Raw genomic sequence first — 24,339 nt, 5'->3', positions numbered from 1 at the left:
TGGCAGTAAGGGCATTAAAACAAGGACAAGTCAGCTTGGAGTCAGTATAATGTGTCTGAGTGGGGTATCCATCTTACTTCTTGTTACCTTGCATGGTGCTTGGCAGTAAGGGCATTAAAACAAGGACAAGTCAGCTTGGAGTCAGTATAATGTGTCTGAGTGGGGTATCCATCTTACTTCTTGTTACCCTGCATGGTGCTTGGCAGTAAGGGCATTAAAACAAGGACTGGTCAGTTTGGGGTCAGTATAATGTGTCTGAGTGGGGTATCCATCTTACTTTTTGTTACCCTGCATGGTGCTTGGCAGTAAGGGCATTAAAACAAGGACTGGTCAGCTTGGAGTCAGTATAATGTGTCTGAGTGGGGTATCCATCTTACTTCTTGTTACCTTGCATGGTGCTTGGCAGTAGGGCATTAAAACAAGGACTGGTCAGTTTGGGGTCAGTATAATGTGTCTGAGTGGGGTATCCATCTTACTTCTTGTTACCCTGCATGGTGCTTGGCAGTAAGGGCATTAAAACAAGGACTGGCTTGGAGTCAGTATAATGTGTCTGAGTGGGGTATCCATCTTACTTCTTGTTACCCTGCATGGTGCTTGGCAGTAAGGGCATTAAAACAAGGACCGGTCGGCTTGGAGTCAGTATAATGTGTCTGAGTGGGGTATCCATCTTACTTCTTGTTACCCTGCATGATGCTTGGCAGTAAGGGCATTAAAACAAGGACTGGCTTGGAGTCAGTATAATGTGTCTGAGTGGGGTATCCATCTTACTTCTTGTTAGCCTGCATGGTGCTTGGCAGTAAGGGCATTAAAACAAGGACTGGTCAGCTTGGAGTCAGTATAATGTGTCTGAGTGGGGTATCCATCTTACTTCTTGTTACCCTGCATGGTGCTTGGCAGTAGGGGCATGAAAACAAGGACTGGTCAGTTTGGGGTCAGTATAATGTGTCTGAGTGGGGTATCCATCTTACTTCTTGTTACCCTGCATGGTGCTTGGCAGTAAGGGCATTAAAACAAGGACTGGCTTTTCTTATTTTATTCCACAGTCGTTAAAATTTGGTTTGGCAGAACTGTAACTGGATTTGGTGATATCCAGACAGCATGGAATGTTGCTCACTTTATCAGTCACTGGTTTGCCTTGTCCAGCCTTGCCTTGTCCAGAACAAAATTCACTCACTCACTCAGCATTAATCCAGCTATATGACGGCAGTCTGTAAATAATGAAGTCTGGACCAGACAATCCAGTGATTGACATCATGAACATCAATCCACGCAATTGGGATATGATGACATGCATCAACCAAGTCAACGAGCCTGACCACTTGATCCCGTTAGTCACCTCTTACAACAAGCATAGTCGTCTTTCACGGCAAGCATGGGTTGTTGAAGACCTTTTATAAACCTACTGGCTGTTTGTGTAACTCGATATGGAGTTTTTGAAATTGTGGTAACACCTCATAGGAGGGCTTACAATCATTGTAAACCCTTGCTAGAATAAAAACTATGAACAGCCTACGAGACGTGAAGATTGCGCACCATTGCGAAACCCACATGCTGAGGTCACCGGTTTTATTGAACCGAGTTCACGACTGCAGACGATATTTCATCTCCGATACAGGTTATACATTTGAGAGTTTTTATTACAGTTATTTAATTAAAAACATTGTCTATGAGATGAGTCGGTTTATAAGTTGGACAAACCATGTCTCCTTGGGACGTTCCCTCATGTGAGGGTTTACAATCTCTAGTAATCCCTCGGATACATGGTTTCTCCTACACTTCTACCCCAGATCTTCACAGTTCTACTCACTCATGAGGGTCATGACTGACTGACTGAGTATGGTTTTACGCCGCTTTTAGCAATATTCCAGCAATATCACGGCGGGGACACCAGAAATGGGTTCACACATTGTACCCATGTCGGGAATCGAACCCGGGTCTTTGGCGTGACGAGCGAACGCTTTAACCACTAGGCTACCCGACCGCCCCTGAGGGTCATGAAGCAAGTCTGTATGCAGTTTCACATGTGAAACATGCCAGGCCCTGGGCCCTCTTCATCAGCAATACCTACCCTGGATCAGACAGATTTGTGACCATTAAGCTTAGACCAGTGAAGATTCCGGGGAAGAATAGGTCTTCAGCAACCCATGCTGGCCGTAAAAGGTGACTATGCTTGTCGTAAGAGAGGACTAACTGGATCGGGTGGTCAGGTTCGCTGACTTGGTTGATGCATGTCATCGAACCCAACTGCGTGGATCGATGTTCATGGTATTAATCACTGGATTGTCTGGTCCAGACTCGATTATTTACAGACCGCCGTCATATAGCTGGAATATTGCTGAGTGCGGTGTTAAACAACAAACCAACCAACCAACAACCATTAAGCTTAAGTACTTGGATGAGAATATTTTCTGACCCACTCATACACAAATCAAAGACAACCACTTTATTTTTTTCATTTTTTATGCATATACAGTAAACTATGTTTATAACGAACACGCTTATAACGAACTGACGGATATAACAAAGTGCTTTTTGGTCCCGTGCATTTGTTGTATATATGCTGTTTATATGCTTATAACGAACTACAGTTATAACAAACTAAAATTAGTGGTACCTTTGAGGTCATAATAACCGTGGTTTACTGTATATATTTAAAAGAAAAAGGATACAATTATTTTGATTAAAAAGATAACCACACCTTCAGTGAGCCTCTCTACAAAAGCACCAGACTCATATCGACTCATGTTACAAAGTTCTTTGTATAAGTCTCTCTAGACTTGCACAAGTCTGTATGGTATTAATTAGTAGTTTATATCATAATATCTAGATTACATAAATAATAAAAACAAGTTGTCCCTATAAACGACTATAAAAGTCCTTAGACTGTCCGCTTATCTAAACGTGCCTATTATAAGGATAGAATTACTATAAATCCAAGTCTGACTTCAAAGTTCACAAAATATCATGAAACTTTTGATGCATGGGACAAGCAAATAATGATTACAATACAGAAGATGTACGAAGGAGGAGAGATGCCTCAGAGCTTGTGGGATGAGAGGATACTTGACACAGTTCAAACACAATACCAGGGTTATAAGTGCTGGCCCAAGGACTGAGGATCACATGACCTGCTGGGTATCACATGACCGGGCGCCCTCAAGTCAGGTCGCTCTGACCTGGTGAGGTGAATACAGTCATGGCAAGCTTGGACCTTTACACTTTGTAGTAGGGTAGGGCTACAAGGGTTTTGTGAAAAGTGGAATCCGTAAATCATAAAATACAACCAGTCTTAACACAATATTTATTTCCTTATGTCAAGTGGCAAAGAGCTGTGGGTTGTAGGTTTATTGATTAAACAGCAGAGCAATAAACTTGTGAAAGTAGCTGAGATTTATTATTTCATTTATGCCTGATATTTTCAAAACATGCATGAGCAATTCTGTCCATTGATTCTCTGTTCAGGGGTCAAGTTAACTACTGGTTCATTGGCTGGGGGCCAGCTGAAGTATCAGAATGACTGCTGTTATCTGATTTCATTGGCGTGGTGAGCCCGTGGATATTCTATACTTGTATACTTGTACATACTTGTATAAAAGTGTGAGGTTTCTTCGGACCAGTTCCTTTCAAAACAAGCATGTTGGTTTTTTCTTTCTTAAATCATTCTGTCAGTTTAATTACAGTGAAATGATGAAACAATCAATTGATTTATTATTTGATTAATAGAAGGGTGTGGGCTGTTGTGTTGGGATGTGTGGGGAAGGGGTGTATTGGGGTGGGGGGGAGTGTGTGTGTAGGGTGGTGGTGAGGGGTTGTTACACAAACAACATCACAATCAGAGGGGTTGTTACAAAAACAGGATCATAATCATACGAAGTTCTTCATAGAACAAATTACAACCAAAGGTGTATTCATTTAACATAGTCTGCAGATATTAATAGACCTCATATTCCTCAAACAAGACTTACAAAAACAAATATATTCATGGATATAACTGCAAATCTTGATAAAGTGCAGTTGCAGCTTTATAAAGTACTACTCCCTGTAGCATGTATATAAAGTTCTACTCCCTGTAGCATGTATATAAAGTACTACTCCCTGTAGCATGTATATAAAGTACTACTCCCTGTAGCATGTATATAAAGTACTACTCCCTGTAGCATGTATATAAAGTACTACTCCCTGTAGCATGTATATAAAGTACTACTCCCTGTAACATGTATATAAAGTACTACTCCCTGCAGCATGTATATAAAGTACTTCTCCCTGCAGCATGTATATAAAGTACTACTCCCTGCAGCATGTATATAAAGTACTACTCCCTGTAGCATGTATATAAAGTACTACTCCCTGCAGCATGTATATAAAGTACTACTCCCTGTAGCATGTATATAAAGTACTACTCCCTGCAGCATGTATATAAAGTACTACTCCCTGTAGCATGTATATCTGAATATGACAATGTTTACATTCAAGACAATGCTGTCATGTTGGAAGAGCCCTATCATAACATTCCCCAGGACACACAAAAGGAAGTGCAGCTGTCCTTCAAAAGTGAACTTGATAAGAACCTGACACATATGTGTGTGCACAACAGCCTGACACAGTTAGTCCCTGCTGCAGGTAAGACAAACATACTGCACACTACATTCTGACAGCCCGAGATCACTAGGATCAACCCGCCTGTACAGTGCTGTGCGATCCTACATACCGGACTGTACGTATTCCTGTACATCTGTACTGACTGGGAATACTGGTACATATCTCCTTCCATGTGATAAGAACGATATACCACAGGAAGCTTTCTCGGTGTATCAAGTCTACAGGAATACAGATCACTGCATTAGGCCTCAAGGAAGCAAGTTGTGCTTGTGGCTTTTGTAGAAATAGGAGAGATTTAGTGGGAAGTTTATTCAGAATTACCATACGGGAGATAAGAAGTATTAAAACACCCATTACGAACAAATATTGATAAGAAATAAGTTATAACATTGAACCTAGTGAAGAATGTGTACAGTCATTAAAGCAGCCAGTTAGGATAGGTGGAGCAAGCTACACTTAGGTAGGTGACATTTCCCATTCAACGGGCTTCAACACAATGAACAAAAAAATTGAGCAATTTTAACCACGTTTACATAACATGAAGCTCTAAGTCTGTCAGTAACACACATATATATGATTTTGTATCTTCTCACACACACACACACACACACACACACACACACACACACACACACACACACACACACACACACACACACAATAAAGTTGCATAATTTACGAAACAAAAGGGGCAATAGCTTGCCTGTAATTGTTTCATAAGTCACAACTGTTCTTTTTTGGAAGTTTAATCTGGGAACGATTAGATGACAAATATTAATTGACAAAATGTGCATATTAATAACCATCGTTCGGCTGTGCATCAATTAAGCATTATTTCTACTTCAGCTGTCTCATAAAACAAGGGCCGAATCTCTATCAAGCTCCAATGCTAAGGTGATAAAACGGTTGTAAACGACAGGCTAATAGCTCTATGATAAAGCAGAACCACATTCCTGAGTGATAAACAGAGACTTCATCTTAAAGACTGAGGACGACCCCATCTACAGACAATACCAGGGCTACAGTTGCATCTATCTCCGACAACCCACAGGCAGCCGTGACGGCACACGCTACACAGGGATCAGCGCACATGCATCTTGTGATGAGGAAGTAGTTGACAATGATGCCGCCGTCACCTTCAAGGTATCTGAATCAAGCTGGTCTGTTCTGACTCATTCTCAACAAGAGAGATAATGGCTCCTTGTTAGTGCATTCAATATTGTCTGTAAACCGGCCTATTGATTTAAGAGTCTGTTTTGGACTCTCTGGAGCGTATTATTTGCTGATGTGACGAGTGCAGGAAATCTTACTACTGCAGTTGATTACAAAAGTTGTCATAAAGCTACATCGTGGGACGAGGATTCTGACTTCAAAAGAATTGGTAAGTTTGGCTGCATGTGGGTCTATCTCATCATTGTGATTGCCTCAGATTGAGAACAAATGGATTTTATTTTGATGCCATATTTTGAGTAAAATATCAAAATTTGAAATTAGAAAAGTAAAAGAAACAATTTATATTTAAAAACACTGATTTCAAATTTGATATTTTACTCATAATTGATATGTTAGCAATGAAGAAGACGTCTGTTGAAAATGTACAGATTTTATAGTGTGATTGACAGCCAAAACAGGAATTTATGGCTGTGGTGTCATAGAGATAGGGTATTCGAAGGAATATATTAGTATAACAGAAACAAGAGGACACCAGATGTACTGAATCAGTTCTAACTCTTGATGTCAGATGTATCAACAGTCTAAAACATTTGCAAAACTGGACATGTCTGACCAAAAGAGGAGTTCTGGTACCGTGATCAACTTGTGTTGACATTTTTTTACCACCACCACCCCCAAAAAGGGGGCCACTTTATTAATCATCACATAAATAAACTGCATGCGCTTCTGTGGCATTTGATTTGCGATTATGTTCAAAACAAAGAAAAAATGGCCAAACCCACTTAGAAACTACTGTTTCCTGATTGGCTGATAATAGAATGGGAGGGGCTTCTGTTGCAGTATTGTGCAGAACGAGGTCACTGATTTCGTACTGTTGTCTACAGTTTTGTGTGTGTCAATGATGAAATAAGAAGTCTGTGAAGTAATTATTGTTGATTTTATTTATTTATAAGAATTTTGCAATATTTTTTACGTTTATGGAGATATAAATGAAAAAATGTGAGGTGAGGAGAGGAGAGGCGAGGCGATGTGAAGAGATGTGAGTTAGTGTGTTTCATTAGATTTATTCTTAACTAACTGGGTACAGACTGCCATAAACGAGCCTACTATTCCTAATGACATTGATTAGTCTCACTCTCAGGCTTCAGGCCAGTGACTTGAATTTCAAACTGACAGTGACTTGGCTGCACTTTTGTTGTAAATAAATTGCAAATGATTCTATGGCATTTGATTGGCTAATCAAGAAAATTTCTTAAGCCACATCCACTAATGGACTACTGTCTTCTGATAGGCTGATAACAGAATGGGTGGGGCTTTTGTTGCATTATTGCAATGATTTCGTATTGTTGTCTACAGGTTCTCTGTGTTAATGAACAATCGGTGAAGTTATTATTTTTACATACTTATCATGCTTATTACAGGATGTGTTTTTACTAAACGTAAAAACTGATGTACAAACATTGCGCAAATAAACACAACAAATACTGAGGTAGAAAATCCACCACAAATCAAGCCAGAAATCCATGTTACCTGCAACTTGGTCTATTGATCAAGAAATTACAGGAAGCAGCTTAAAATTACAAAAGACTTCATTTTTATACAACTATGAACTGTTCTGACGTCCACACAGACTACTTGTTAAGGTTAATATTGGGGGCACGGGTGGCCCAGTCGTCTAAGGCGCTGCAGTTCGCTGTACAGAGTTGCGTCCCTTGGGCACGAAAGAAACCTATGATTGTGGGTTTTAATCCTAATTCGCCCCGATTATGTTTCTAGGTTTGTCAGCACCATACCCGTCCCTGTGGGTTTCACCGAAGTGGTAAACGTCTAGGACCTGCATCACTTCGGGCTTTCCTCCCACATTAAGCTGACATGCAGCTATATAACTGGAATACTGTTAAAAGCGGCGTTATACACAACTCACTCACTCACTTAGGTTAATATCAGGTGTGTTAGGCATGTGGGGAAAGTCCTAACATGGTGAAAGATGGTTACACCCATGTCTTCCCTACACACGCATCAGCAGGACTCGGGTACCCACAGGACCACCCGACCCATGGTTAGTCACGTGACATATTTTACCAATAACAATAAACCTATAAGTTACACTATAAGTCAATATTGTTGTATTTCTTTCCGACGATGCATGCATTCCTTCGGACTATTACACGCTTGAGAAAAGATAAAGCTTCAGTCAACTTCAGTGTATGCATGATCAGAGTGTTTTAGGCGTGTATCTAAATAGCTTTTGCCTGGACGCCAGTAAATCAAATTCCAATCAGACATTTTGTACCCAACTTGACACCTACAGCGGGTACCCGGGTAGGGTCAGGTCGTACAAATTTACAAGCCCATATTAACAAAAAAACAATCAATTATCTTTCTGTATCTTGCCATGTTAAAAATTGTTTGTTATTTAATCATTAAAAACGTGAGAAGCAGTAAAAATCTGAAAATTGAATAATAAAATCTTTTATTTTTTACCGCCTATATTGATTTTTTGGCCAAATATTTTGTAAACCAAAAGACAAAAATAGGCCTTATTGTAAAAAATTAAACCTGGCTACCAAGATACCAGCAGCAGCAGAGTTTAACACATACTGAGTTCCTGTACATATCACAACTATGCTTGGTAGTGAGGCCTGTTGTGGCTGCTGGGAGGGAGGGGGAGGGAGTGAGGGGGAGTGAGGGGCACCTGTTGGCAAGGTGGCAGGGTACACAGATGATTCGGGAAGCATGTTTATATGTCACTTCCTGTCTCTGGCTCTGCTCTACTGCAGTGTTTCCCTGGGGTAATCACTACCATTGGTTTTCTCAGCTTAATTAGGATGCACTTTCCCATTCCTCCACTTCTGGAACAGCCAAAACCACCTCTCCATGGTCGCTGTAGATACAGTAATGAAGCACTCCCTACAGTGGGACATTTTCAAATCCTGCAGCACCATACCCGTGCTCACGAGTTTCACTAAAGTACGTCTACGACCTACATCACTTGGGCTTTCCTTCAAAAGATGTTTCAAGATGGTACTTGTTGTTACCCTGCCTGGCGCTTAGTATTAAGGAAAAAACCTGGTATTGATTGAAAAAAAAACATTTCATGAAATCCTCACCTTCCACATGAAGCTGACATCCCATGAAATACCTCAAGTAATGTCTAAAGCAGGCTTATATCAAACTCACTCAACACTCATAAAGTCAAGGATCTACTTAGTATGATCCTGTGGGGGCCTGGACCGACTATGTCCCCAGCTCCCTATTGCTGGTGGTAACCGTAAGAGGTGGCTAATTGTGAACTCGTGGGGATTCTGGTTGGAATTGGTCCCTAGCAACCGATGCTGGTTGTAAGAGGTGACTTTGATGGAGAAAGTGGTCAGACTCGGTGACTTGGCATGAATCATAGCTCTGATTTGTCTGTAGTCTGTCTTACAGACCCTGATACAAATATATATCAAATACAGCCCATGCAAGTCTATAATGTTTGGCAAGTCTAGATCACTGCAGTATCTTCTGAAAATGAAGAGAGTCACTGGGCTCCTTTTTATTATATTTTTATTAAGATAACTGAACAACTGTTTTTTTATGTACGATATGTTCATTTCAGAGACTAGATGTTAGTCTAGATTGTCTGGTCCAGACTCGATTATTTACAGGCCACCGTCATTGAGCTGGGATATTGCTGAGTGTGGCGTCAAACAACACATACACTTTAAGTTCACTTTAGCTGATGTTTTACTGTCAGACATCATATTGGGAGGTGACTATCGTGTCAGACCTTGAAATATATGTTTGTAAAATAAATCTCCTTGAAGAGGTTTCTGTCTTTCCAGTCTAGTTCCCCGAGAACCTTCCCTCATGTTTGAAAACTCAGAGAAAGGCATCTTGCCAAATGACTTGAGAAGTTGTAACGAACATATCATTCCCCACTTACACAAAATAATTTCCTTGCTTAATGCTTGGAAACCCTGTGTTCTGTGTTTAACAAGGGATGTCCAAATTAGTGAAAACGATGATCAGAAACAGGTACTCTCTCCAAAGTATCGACAAAATGCTATTAAATATTTAAACTCTCATTCAGAGTTACTGTAATAAGTGTATTAGCTAGACAAACATGAATGCCTCTCTTGTGGAGATCAGCGAGTATGGTAAGCGTAATTAGTTTGTAGATTGCTTTCACAACCCTTTCATGTTTCATGTTTCCTTGGAAGACTGAAGAACAAATAGGAATCCTAGCACTCTAGACAGATGAAGGCAACATAGACAGACAGAGGCAATATAGACAGAGACACTATAGACTGGTAGAGGTACTATAGACAGGCAGACACACTGTAGATAGGCAGAGGCACTCTAGACAGACAGAGGCACTATAAAGCAGACACACTGTAGATAGGCAGAGGCACTCTAGACTGGTAGAGGTACTATAGACAAGCAGACGCACTGTAAATAGGCAGAGGCACTCTAGACAGACAGAGGCAATATAGACAGACATAGGCACTATATACAGACATAGGCACTCTAGACAGACAGAGGCACTATAGACTGGTAGAGGTACTATAGACAGGCAGACGCACTGTAGATAGGCAGAGGCACTCAAGACAGACAGAGGCACTGTAGACTGGTAGAGGTACTATAGACAGGCAGACGCACTGTAGATAGGCAGAGGCACTCAAGACAGACAGAGGCACTGTAGACTGGTAGAGGTACTATAGACAGGCAGACGCACTGTAGATAGGCAGAGGCACTCAAGACAGACAGAGGCACTGTAGACTGGTAGAGGTACTAAAGACAGGCAGACGCACTGTAGATAGGCAGAAGCACTCTAGACAGACAGAGGCACTCTAGACAGACAGAGGCACTATAGACTGGTAGAGGTACTATAGACAGGCAGACGCACTGTAGATAGGCAGAGGCACTCTAGACAGACATGGGCACTATAGACAGACATAGGCACAATAGACAGACAGAGGCACAATAGATAGACAGAGGCACTCTAGACAGACAGAGGCACTATAGACTGGTAGAGGTACTATAGACAGGCAGACGCACTGTAGATAGGCAGAGGCACTCTAGACAGACATGGGCACTATAGACAGACATAGGCACAATAGATAGACAGAGGCACTCTAGACAGACAGAGGCACTATAGACTGGTAGAGGTACTATAGATAGGCAGACGCACTGTAGATAGGCAGAGGCACTCTAGACAGACATGGGCACTATAGACAGACATAGGCACAATAGACAGACAGAGGCACAATAGATAGACAGAGGCACTCTAGACAGACAGAGGCACTATAGACTGGTAGAGGTACTATAGATAGGCAGACGCACTGTAGATAGGCGGAGGCACTCTAGACAGACAGAGGCACTATAGACTGGTAGAGGTACTATAGACAGGCAGACGCACTGTAGATAGGCAGAGGCACTCTAGACAGACAGAGGCACTATAGACTGGTAGAGGTACTATAGACAAGCAGACGCACTGTAGATAGGCAGAGGCACTCTAGACAGACAGAGGCACTATAGACTGGTAGAGGTACTATAGACAGGCAGACGCACTGTAGACAGACAGAGGCACTCAAGACAGACAGAGGCACTATAGACTGGTAGAGGTACTATAGACAGGCAGACGCACTGTAGATAGGCAGAGGCACTCTAGACAGACAGAGGCACTCTAGACAGACAGAGGCACAATAGACAGAAAGAGGCACTATAGACACAGAGGCACTATAAACAGACAGAGGCACTATAGACAGACAGAGGTATTATAGACAGAGAGAGGCACAATAGACAGACAGAAGCACTATAGAACACAGAGGCATGTGGATGTTGACAGGACACACAGGAAAGATGTGAAGACTTCCTGGCCTCACATGCACAGAGATTTGTGATATGGATATTTGATAGTAAAAAGGTTTTCTGTTGAAATTCTAAAGATTTTATAGTGTGGTGAGTCAAAATACAGGATTGCTGGCAATGATGGAATAGATGTTTTTTATCTGTAAGGTATTATCAAACAATAATTATCATTGTTAATAATTCTAATTATCGTACCTCCATGTCAGAATGATTGGTTCACATGATCTTGAAAACAATATGATGCATCTTGCCTTGAGGGAAGCAAATTTCTCAACCGGAGAATAAATGCCTTATACCTCGCCACAAACTAGACAGACTGCACACGGATTTCTGAGAGGGAGAATAAATCCCTTATACCCGCTTTGAAGCAAAAAGCCACAATCTTTTTCCAAGTCAATAAAAGTCAAGTGACACAGCTCAATCGAACAGCTGTTTTCTATCAATTTTGAATTTATTTTAATTCTTATACAATGTCATATTAAAACATGTCTGTAAGAATTGTAGAATACTTCCTCTATTATATAATAGAGGTTTCCTATTCCTAAAAATCACATAATTCACTGACCTGTATCAAGCTTGTATGTATCATCGAGAGCACCATCCCTGTTCATCCCTCCAAAGATGTAGAGATCTGTGCCGTCTGCCACACCTCCGTGACCTGCTCTAGCAGATGGACACATCTTCTTACGTTTCACATTACTCCAGGCATTCTTGTCAAGGTCAAGGACATGAAGGTCATCATGAAAAGATGACCCAGCCATGCCACCATGCACAAAAACTCTGTTGCCAATAGCAACCATGACATGTCCATGACGAGGTTTGGGTGAATCACCACGTAGGCTCAGTACAGACCATGTGGAAGTAGCAACATCGAAGCTGTGGACTTGTCGATCTCCGACTGGATCCGCCCCACTATGGCCGCCACTGTACACAATAAGCTTGTCCTTGACAACAGCCGTTGTGTGAAAGGTTCTGGGTGCAGGTGCCGTCCCGGACACTGCCACGGTGCTCCACATGTTGTCGGCTGTATCCAGGCACTGGACCTCGTTCATATTCCCACTCTGATCAGCACCTCCGAAAATAAAGATTTTTCCAGGTTGACTATCTGCACAGAACGCTACGTGTTCATACCTGGCTCGGAGCCCCGTGGAGTCGATGGTATCCCACTGCAGCGTATTGAGATCCAGAACGTATGTGTCCCCGAACATCCCGCTCGGGTTCGCGCCACCAATGACATGCACCTTCCCAGCATCCTCCTTCCCAGCATCCTCCTTCCCTTTAACGTATGTACATGTGTGTCCTACCCTCATGGTGGGACTCTCGCCGGACGTCGCCAGCACATACCACAAGCCGGGGTTGGCACCTGTCTCAGTGTCTAACATAGGATGAAGCTCCATATTGGACTGAGAACACAGAATCACAAACACCAGTTCCAAGACTTATTAATTCTGTTGAAACCAGTATGTAACACTACAAATGCAGGCTGATTTTCAGGGTGATTACTTATTTTTGAGTCAATAAACTGACTCTTGCAAGACGAAGTTCGTTGATTCAATTTGGTATGAATGTGAAGCAGAAACCTATTTAATCCGAGTGTGAAATCACCTTCACTGGAAGCACTCCTAAAATCTCCAAAATTATCACCAGCATCTACACTATTCACAAGCTATGATTCCACAACCAGGTACAAATCCTTCATAGACTTCTACTACGAGGTTGGCACAAATGGCATTACTATCCGACTGATGTTACATAATCCTACAGACTTTACTCTGTACAGCTTTCTCTTCTATCCGCCTGATCGATGTTACTCGGGAAGCCGCCTGTTTTGTGGCTACCACTCCTGTGTTACCATAGTGACCAAAGTCAACAACACTGTCACTGTCGTCCAGGACCTGCGATTTCTCTTCTTCCGAACTTAGATCCCTCCCGTTGGGACTCAGCGGTACAAATTCTTGTTCTGAGTTGAAGCTGACTTCCTTGGGGCTATATGGTAGAGATTCCTCCTCTATGCCAATGCTGTTCTCCTGAGTTTCCACAGAACTGAAGCTACTCAAAACATCTCTTGGACTATGTAAGGGCTCTTTAGGACTATTCAGTGAACCTCTAGGACTATTCAGTGAATCATTTGGGCTATTCAATGATTCATTAGGACTATTCGATGATTCATTAGGACTTTTCAATGATTCATTAGGGCTATTCAATGATTCATTAGGGCTATTCAGTGAAGATTTAGGCTTATTTAAGGTCACTCTAGTACTATTCAGTGTTTCTACTGGATGATTCGGTGTTTCTCTAGGCTTGCTTTGCGCTTCCTTAGGGTTATTCACAGGCTCCTTGGGACTATTCACTGCCTCTTTAGGAATTTTAAATGTCTGCCCAGAACTATTCAATGAATCTTTAGGGCTACTCAAAGTCCTTCTAGGACTGTTCAGAGTCTCCCTAGTACTCTTCAAAGTTACTACTGGACTGTTTGGCGTTACCTTAGGACTGTTTAGCCTTTCTTTAGGACTCAGTGGAACCTCTTTAAATTCAAGTTCAGTTCTAAAAGACAGCTGTGCACTTTGGGGGCTCTGAAATGGTGTACTATTGTTGGATCTGAGGCTGGTCTCTCTGCGACTGTACGGAGAGTGATCACTTTGCAAATCTCGAGGTGTCTGCCCTGGACTCGATAACGGAGTGTACTTTTCAGTCACAGCTGGTCCTTTCGAGCCTTTATCACCTTTCTTTGGGGTGGAGTCTTTGTTCTTTGACCTCTTCTCTGCTTTCTTCTCCTCTTTCTCAGCCTGCCTTAATGCAGCGAATCGTTCAGTGGCTTCCTTGCGTGCTATCACGCCCACGTTACCATAGTGAGACACTTCAACTCCAGCACTGGCATCGTCAGGTTGTGTCTGTTTCCCTCGTACCACGTCCTTCTTCTTCTTCTGAAGCTGTTGGAAGACAACGTGGGCAGTGTCCTCGTAGCGCTGGTGCACAAAGTAGGCTGATTCTTGGAATGGTGGCGACTTGTTCATTGAGCACAGAAATCATGTGGCTACCAGTAGCCATCTAGCGGAAAATACTGGAACACAACAGAAACATAGGTCAGTATGGGTGATCTCCCTTTGCATATTTGTCCTTTACTAAGAATAAGAATCTTGAGTCCATAGAATTATATTAGCAAAAATATAAAAATTAGGGCAGTTATTATTAAGATGAACTGTACATCATCTGAAAAGTCGATTTTGGCAAAGGAATTAGGATTTGTATCAATGATACTTGGGAGAGAGAGGGGAAAGAGGTGAGGTGAGGTGAAATTGGATTTAACGTCGCGTCCAAGATTATTGCACTTATATAGCGACGTGCATGCACGTGTGGTTTGTGGCTGCTTGTACTACTCTGGACTGATGCCGATTTATAGTGCTAGCCCACTGAGATACCATGCCGCAGTTAAACATGAATACCCCACTCAGACACAGTATACTGACTCCGAGCCAACCAGTCCTTGTTTTAGCCCCTTAATGCCTAGCGCCAGACTGGGTAACAACAAGTACCATCTTTGAATGTCTTTCGGTATGACGCGGCCGGGGATTGAACCATGGACCTTTCGCTCTCCGGGCGGACGCTCTACCACTAGACCACGAAGGCTCTCGAGGGGAAAGAGGAGAGGGGAGAAGGGTGAGTGCAGCTACCTTGCACAGTGACTGCAGCGAAAACAAGTAACTTCCCACATACAAAATTTCCTTGTTACGAAAATACAGGATACAAATTATGTTTTATGAACGAGTCTATTCAAGACCGCCTCCATGGTCTGGTGGATAGAGTGTCTACCCCAAGAGTGGAGGGTTGGGGGTTTAATCCCCAGTCGTGTCACACCAAAAGACGTTAACTTGTTCTTACCCTGCCTCGTGCATTAAGGGGCTAAAACAAGGACTGGTCAGCTCAGAGTTAGCATACCGTGTCTGAGTGGGGTATCATTGTTAACCTTGGGCTTGGTATCTCAGTGGGCTAGCACCATTAAACCAACATTAGTCTGGACTAGAAAAAGCAGACACACACACAGACACACGCACAGACACACATACAGACACATGCACAGACACACAGACACACATACAGACACACGCACAGACACACATACAGACACATGCACACACATGCATGTACTATTTAAGTGTAATAATCTCAGTACGACTTTAAACCCCATTTCTCCTCACTACCTACCTACCTACTTAACCTACCTGCCTAATTAAAGAATGGAAAGCATGCTGTCTGATTAAGATATGTTAATCTTTATATATTTGTTATAGTTTCGAATTCATGAGTTCTTTTCAGAAAGTTAACATCAAAGTCATATTTTGCTTTCTGCCTTTTGACATATTGAACTAGAAAATGTGTAAATCAAAATATATACTGATAAAATCTCATGAAGAAATGGTTGACAGGTCATGTAAAATACAGTTTATGATGATCATGTTTGTTTGTTTGTTGTTTAATGCCGCACTCAGCAATATTCCAGCTATATAACAGAGGTCTGTAAATAATCCAGTCTGGACCACACAATCCAGTGATTGACATCATGAGCATCGATCCAATTACCATATTTGCTGTAATAAGCCCCCTGGGTGCTCAAAAATGTTTTCAAGGTGGGCAGTTATTAAAAAAATACACAAGTTAAATTTCTTGTCAATGATTGCTCAGTTCAAATAAACATAGTTGAAATGTCCATGAAATTAAACTTTTTTTGATACTAGGAAATTATATTGATCAAATAGTTATAGCAAGTTCAATCATCTGAATGAGGAAACAGTCCACCTAACATGTTGATATTTAATTTATACATAAAACCCCAAATATATGTCCAGTAGGTTACAAGAACTGTGATCACCTCTTTCATCAGTTGAAAACAAACAGTGATAATAAATCTATAATATAAATCAAATAGCTACAACCAGGGATCCGGAAATCAGTCTATGTGCCAGACTTGTCCCATTGTGACTGCAAAATGTGCGATTTGAAAAAGTGCAAACCGGACATTTTAATATTTGGTCAACATCAATCACCACAGGCACACTGACCGACATCCCGATAGGTTGGAATTGTATATATTAGATCAATGTATCTATCGAGTGTTGTAGGCTATGAAATACATCGTAGATCTATCCCTTCAGCGAATTCAGGTGAATGAAAAGGTATAACAAACTTGGTCGATAAAAATATGAAATTTGATATAAAACTTTGCTAGACATGACGATTTACCATTTAAATTGTATTTCCTACTCTCCAAAGCATTGGTTTATATGCAGCGGTTAAGATTTCCGTGTGTATTTTCTCATAAACGAAGATGGAAATAGCAATCAGCTGTGCTCGCAACAATCTACCTGTGATTCAGTTGAAAAGTATCCAATGTTACAACTTCAAAGAATTTTGATGCAATGGTCGGAACAAACTGTATCTGAAATTATTATTTTATCAGGAAGAATATGTTCCAAAATTGTGCTATTTTAGTTGCGGCTTTTACTATATACATTTATAATTATAAGAACCATAAGCGTAACACTTTGGTACAGTCGACTGCTATTGCAGGATATTTTTACGTATGGACCAATTTGACCAACCCACGCTACGTGTATTTCGATTGCGAAAACGTAATGTTGACATATAACAGTTACATTGCCAATAAATATGACTTTTAACAAGTCAAAGTATGGCATTTATGATATATGTATTCATTCTCTGGCAACTAAAGTTCATTTCAAGGCGTCAAAAGTGGTAATCTGACCTTGGTTGCTGTCAGTAACGGTGAGTTGTGCGATCTACCGATCACTCCACACACGATTTCGCCTAAATTAATGTAAACAATATGAAATGAAACTTTGAATAAAATTTATAAAATATATTACAAACATAAATCCAGATATACAATGAACACAATTTGATAACCAGATTGCATAATAATGGGATTGCATATTTCAGTTCGGATTTGTTGACTGGTATTTCCAGTGTAACGTACTCTCAGTGATCAGCTGATAATGTTTTTTGAGATGGGGAAAAACATTGTGCCAGTTTATTGGAAGTAAATTTTGGGAGCCAATTGTTACTGCACGCTACAGCCGAGGTATTGAAGGGTGAATTAGTGAGGAAACACTATACATGTTATGAAAGTGACACTTGAGTTTATTCCTTTTGTTCAAACATCCAGCACCTCAGATATGACGTGGGCGTGGCCAAAATGCAAATGTCCGATTGGCAATGGTCTCTGGCAATGATTAATTTAAACACGTTATCTCTAAATTAATTTAAGTTAAATTATAACTTCAGTCATCTAATAAACAATGATAAAAACTGCATATCTTATATTTAGCAACAAATAAAGTGATGTATTCAACTGTCTGGGTAAATAGTTTATAAAACATGTTGATACTGAGTGAGTGAGTGAGTGAGTGAGTGAGTGAGTGAGTGAGTGAGTGAGTGAGTGAATGGGTGAGTGAGTGTGTGAGTGAGTGATAGGTTTAAAGCTGCTTTTAGCAATATTTCAGCAATATCACAGCGGGGAACACCAGAAATGGACTTCACACACTGTGGGGAATCGAACCTGGGTCTGACGAGCGAATGCTTTAATCAGAAGACTACCCTGTTGATAATGAAGTACAACAACACATCAGTAACTTCTATGAAATCACAACATCAGTCGTCTGTGTGAATGAACATTTGATAAAAGTACCATTAAAATATACTTTTGAAACAAATCCCTCATTTCCATCAAAATCTACAAAAACCATGTAAACAGCTTATTACCCATGATTCCTACAACAGATCTAATTCAATTTCAAACTTCCAACAACTGTAGTCAGTATGAGAGAAAGCAAGGTGCGCCTACCTCCAGAAACCATCGACTGTCAACATCCACTATGACCTCAACACGTACACACCTGCAGTCTTACAACCAATATCGGTATTAGCTTCATTACATTGCCAATAATGAGTCCAGCTGTGTTTTAGACAGGGAAATGAACTTACCAGGATGAGACGAGATCCACTGTCCACACGACAGATATTCAATCACACTAAATATCTCACAAGGAAATGCCTCCCACTACCTCGCTATAACAACGTAGCTGGGCCACATGGTATAAATAGCTGTAGGCCAGTCGTAAGGTAGACTGATGAGAGATGTTGATATAGACTGCTGATAGGGTATATGAAGCATATATACCATAATTTCCAGTATGATAGCATACTATTATCATTAACAAATCTCATAATGTCAATTATGTTTGTTCTTAGTTTTGAAGCTCACAAAGTTTAAAACTAATAACAATGACAAGAGATAATGATTGCAATGATAACTTCTGGCTAAAGTGCTTATCATCAAACTTACCAAAGTAATCATATCATTACACTGCTATACAATGTATACAAATAAATAAACTTCCACATTTGACCTCTGTAACAATTGTTCATGAAGGTCGAGATATACTACTCAAAAGAAGTTGAGGACCACCCGATTCTTTCACATTACCATAGTTAATCCGTCATGCCATGACAGATTAACAATAATAATATGAAAGAATCAGGTTCTCCTAACTTCTTTTGGCAAGACAGATCAACTGCAGTAATATGAAAAAATCGGGTGGTCCTTAACTTCTTTTGAGTAGTATATATAAGATCATATGAAATAAAAATGATAATATTTGAATATATAAGAAGCATATAATATGACAAAGTCGCATATTCCATGAAACAAAATCATACCAAAAAAGCAATGTTCATTGTTTGGAATCATGAAGTATGGAAAATACTATCTCATAAACAATAAATAAAAGATTATAAGGATACCAAATGTTGAAAAACTTTCATCTCCAACAAGTCCAACCAACTGACCTGTCTAGACACTACTGTGTTATAACGAGCCTTTACACAGGTGTATTGCACAGGTAAACAGTTTCCAAGGAGAAGGTCAGATACCTGAGTCCCTCCCCATCCTGTAATTAGCTGTCTCCAGTGGACAGGCAGAGAGCAACTGACCTGACTTGGTGGCCAGGCGATGTTCCCTCACAGTCAGATGTATGCACAACAAATCGCGGCCAATTTGAGAGCCTAAGACGCTAAGCTGTTCCTCTATTGTTAAGGCTTCATATTCGTGTATGGTCATAGATGCTTCCCTGAATAATCCTGCCGTGACTGTCACATCGCTGACAAATGAGACGAGGGAAACAGAAGTCTAATTTTACATTTCTCGCACCAGGCCTAAGGCGCAAAATTCATATTAACAAGTTATGCCCCTTGGCCCTTCTGGAACTGTTGATAGTGGCTTGGAATCTCATATCTGCCCTGGTTAAGATCTTGGGTTTGTTGACGTACCATACCAGTGTTCATGGGTTCCAACAAAGTGCTAACCTTTACAGTCTGAGTTATCTTCCTTCCAAATTCCACCTCTCTCCCTCATTCAATCATTTGTTTGTTCCTACGTCTGTCCATCCACCCGACTCACTCACTGACTCACTCACTAACCCACTCACTAACTCACTAACCCACCAACCCACCCACCCACTCAATCATACACTCACTCACTCACTCACCCACTTATCCCAAACACATCCATCCATCCACTCACTCACTCACTCACTCACTCACTCACTCAATCAACCAACCACTTAACCCAAAACCCACCCACCCTCCCTCTCACTCACTCACTCACCTCAAACAGTCATATGCCAAACCATTCCCCTCACCTAACAGTGTCGGAACAAACTATTTTGTAAATAAACAGAAATGCTCAAAAGAAAATAACACAGTTTGAAAACAATGTTCACATGTGGAGCCATCCAAGAAGAAAGGAACGAAAACTCCAGGTCACAATAGCAGTTACACAAGAATCAGGAAGTACCGGTAGATGAAAAGAAGTAAGGTCAAGGTCAAGTAGCTGTGGGCAACCTTACTGTACTATTGTGACAACATCTGATGTTACAAAATCAATATCATAGGCCAAAGCAAATCACATTCTTTACATTTGTTTAGGACCATTTTGTTTACATTTGTTTACATTTGTTTAGGACCATTTCTCATGATAAGATGTCAAGGATATGATGTGGGTGATATAAAGTTCATATTTCATTGACAGATACGTTGATCTATCGGACATTGTAGTGAGTGAGTTAATATTTTACCTCACATCAGCAATCTGTGGAAAGACCTGGCACTGTGTATCTTCCAGGACTAGCAGCTGTTACTATGTTACTATGTGTTACTGTTACTATACTCTTCAGCCCTGAATTAGTGTTTGATACCGACATGCATTGTGTATCTTCCAGGACTAGCAGCTGTTACTATGTTACTATGTGTTACTGTTACTATACTCTTCAGCCATGAATTAGTGTTTGATACGGACATGCACTGTGTATCTTCCAGGACTAGCAGCTGTTACTACGTTACTATGTGTTACTGTTACTATACTCTTCAGCCTTGAATTAGTGTTTAATACCGACATGCACTGTGTATCTTCCAGGACTAGCAGCTGTTACTACGTTACTATGTGTTACTGTTACTATACTCTTCAGCCTTGAATTAGTGTTTAATACCGACATGCACTGTGTATCTTCCAGGACTAGCAGCTGTTACTATGTTACTATGTGTTACTGTTACTATACTCTTCAGCCTTGAATTAGTGTTTAATACCGACATGCACTGTGTATCTTCCAGGACAAGCAGCTGTTACTATGTTACTATGTGTTACTGTTACTATACTCTTCAGCCCTGAATTAGTGTTTAATACCGACATGCACTGTGTATCTTCCAGGACAAGCAGCTGTTACTATGTTACTATGTGTTACTGTTGCTATAATCTTCAGCCTTGAATTAGTGTTTAATACCGACATGCACTGTGTATCTTCCAGGACTAGCAGCTGTTACTACGTTACTATGTGTTACTGTTACTATACTCTTCAGCCCTGAATTAGTGTTTAATACCGACATGCACTTTGTCTCTTCCAGGACTAGCAGCTGTTACTATGTTACTATGTGTTACTGTTACTATACTCTTCAGCCATGAATTAGTGTTTAATACAGACATGCACTGTGTATCTTCCAGGACTAGCAGCTGTTACTACGTTACTATGTGTTACTGTTACTATACTCTTCAGCCCTGAATTAGTGTTTAATACCGACATGCACTTTGTATCTTCCAGGACTAGCAGCTGTTACTATGTTACTATGTGTTACTGTTACTATACTCTTCAGCCATGAATTAGTGTTTGATACCAACATGCACTTTGTATCTTCCAGGACTAGCAGCTGTTACTATGTTACTATGTGTTACTGTTACTATACTCTTCAGCCCTGAACTAGTGTTTGATACCGACATGCACTGTGTATCTTCCAGGACTAGCAGCTGTTACTACGTTACTATGTGTTACTGTTACTATACTCTTCAGCCCTGAATTAGTGTTTAATACCGACATGCACTTTGTCTCTTCCAGGACTAGCAGCTGTTACTATGTTACTATGTGTTACTGTTACTATACTCTTCAGCCATGAATTAGTGTTTAATACAGACATGCACTGTGTATCTTCCAGGACTAGCAGCTGTTACTACGTTACTATGTGTTACTGTTACTATACTCTTCAGCCCTGAATTAGTGTTTAATACCGACATGCACTTTGTATCTTCCAGGACTAGCAGCTGTTACTATGTTACTATGTGTTACTGTTACTATACTCTTCAGCCATGAATTAGTGTTTGATACCAACATGCACTTTGTATCTTCCAGGACTAGCAGCTGTTACTATGTTACTATGTGTTACTGTTACTATACTCTTCAGCCCTGAACTAGTGTTTGATACCGACATGCACTGTGTATCTTCCAGGACTAGCAGCTGTTACTACGTTACTATGTGTTACTGTTACTATACTCTTCAGCCCTGAATTAGTGTTTCATACGGACATGCACTGTGTATCTTCCAGGACTAGCAGCTGTTACTATGTTACTATGTGTTACTGTTACTATACTCTTCAGCCTTGAATTAGTGTTTAATACCGACATGCACTGTGTATCTTCCAGGACTAGCAGCTGTTACTACGTTACTATGTGTTACTGTTACTATACTCTTCAGCCCTGAATTAGTGTTTAATACCGACATGCACTGTGTATCTTCCAGGACTAGCAGCTGTTACTATGTTACTATGTGTTACTGTTACTATACTCTTCAGCCTTGAATTAGTGTTTAATACCGACATGCATTAATATCTACACACCAGGAAGTTTATGAAAACATTATCAGTTAGTTCTGTAAAGTTCCGGCACAGGGATAATTTAGTATAACACCACTGCAACAAGCTAATTTGCATACCTTGTGACTGGACTTTTCTCTTGATTGTAAACAAACATGCTAATTCTGAATTCTGAGCAGTCCGGCTGAGGGTAAGCCTTTCAGGGTGACTTACATATTGTTTTGAACCAGTTATACTCTACAACTACAACAGTGAGGAGTATGACAATATATCTATACTAGGGCTGCAACGAATACACTATGAGGCGAATACGATTTGTATCATGAATATAGGGTAACGAATACGAATATTAATTCACGAATACAATTACAAGTCAGCAGTTGATGTATTATTTGTTATATTCAGTGAAATAATCACATAAATTATTTGACATGGTTTGTTAATTATTAATATATTAAACGTTAATATACTGCACTTATCCAGGTACAAGTATCTGCTCAAATGCGACAATGACCAGTGACCACAATACTGTCAAATTAAATATTATAAGAGTGTTGTTTTTGAAGAAATCTATGCATTTAATATGTTTTGATAAACTTTTATGAATATTTTTAGGTACAGGGTATGTAAATGCACATGATTGCATATTCATATATATTCAATTCTAGTGGCTACGAAAAACGAATTCAATCTATGAATGAATACGGTTCGATTCACCGAATACACAAGTGAATCGTAACAGCCCTAATCTATACACATCAAGATAACCATACCGCTAGCTACCTGCAGAGCTTTGACGTCTGCTCATGACAACCATTGTAAAGAAAGGATGATACTCAGATGGAAACAGTTTTTCATGTTTTATAATATTTTCTCAATGAAAGCTAGGAATTTCATGACGCATGTTTATCAAAATGACTTTTTTCAAGTGAAATGGACGATTAAGAAATATAATTTGTAGAATGGACTGAGTGAAAGTGAGTGAATATTGTTTTACGCCGGTTTAGCAATATTGCAGCAATATAACGGTGGGGGACACCAGAAATTGGCTTCACACAATGTGTCTATGTCGGGAATCGAACCCAGGTCTTCTGCGTGATGAGCAAACGCTTTAACCACTGGGCTACCCGACCGCCCCAGGACTGAGTTAGATGTGACAAATTGTCACATCTTGCAAGTCTGTGGCAGAGGTACTACGGTTGACAGCTAGGAGAGTGGCCTATAATAAGACGTCCTAATACCAAACCTCTACCATGGTAGTCAAACCCGAATCAAAATCGCTCAAAGGTATGAGCATTGCTGCACAAAAAAAAGTCAAATTCTTTGCAATTTTTGGGGGGTGGGGTAGCCTAGTGATAAAAGTCATCACGCCAAAGACCCAGGTTTGATTCCCCCTACATGGGTACAATGTGTGAAGCCCATTTCTGTTGTCCCCTGCTATGAAATTGCTGGAATATTGCTAAAAGCGGCGTAATGCCATACTTTTAGCAATATTTCAGCAA

The 24,339-nt window shown here is 40.5% G+C and overlaps 2 protein-coding genes across 16 annotated transcripts in view; one reads left to right on the top strand and one right to left on the bottom strand.

Annotated features, from left to right (window-relative positions):
- LOC124141806 (rab9 effector protein with kelch motifs-like) overlaps positions 1–24,339 on the bottom strand; it is a 63,469-nt gene that overhangs the window by 26,544 nt on the left and 12,586 nt on the right. For 3 of the 7 annotated variants that reach the window (XM_046509940.2, XM_046509945.2, XM_046509939.2), the window contains exon 2: positions 12,194–14,689. In XM_046509940.2, the coding sequence (XP_046365896.2) occupies positions 12,194–13,025 (832 nt within the window). In that variant the 5' untranslated portion in view covers positions 13,026–14,689. Of the gene's footprint in view, positions 1–12,193; positions 14,690–18,487; positions 18,593–18,627; positions 18,703–19,491; positions 19,609–19,635; positions 19,772–24,339 lie in introns of those variants that run through there. The other 4 variants (XM_046509943.2, XM_046509944.2, XM_046509942.2 and 1 more) reach the window with 4 other exon arrangements.
- Positions 4,479–24,339, top strand: part of LOC124141805 (guanine nucleotide exchange factor VAV2-like) — a 103,817-nt gene continuing 83,956 nt past the window's right edge. For 7 of the 9 annotated variants that reach the window (XM_046509937.2, XM_046509936.2, XM_046509934.2 and 4 more), the window contains exons 1-2: positions 4,483–4,620; positions 5,446–5,980. The gene's annotated coding sequence lies outside the window, so the exon portion shown is untranslated. Of the gene's footprint in view, positions 4,621–5,445; positions 5,981–24,339 lie in introns of all 9 variants that reach the window. The other 2 variants (XM_046509938.2, XM_046509933.2) reach the window with 2 other exon arrangements.

Source organism: Haliotis rufescens, unplaced genomic scaffold (genome assembly GCF_023055435.1).
Source record: "Haliotis rufescens isolate VD_foot unplaced genomic scaffold, xgHalRufe1.0.p SCAF_8, whole genome shotgun sequence".
NCBI lineage: Eukaryota > Metazoa > Mollusca > Gastropoda > Lepetellida > Haliotidae > Haliotis > Haliotis rufescens.
The sequence above is the reverse complement of the archived record's forward strand: the minus strand, read 5'-3'. Positions and strand labels throughout refer to the sequence as shown.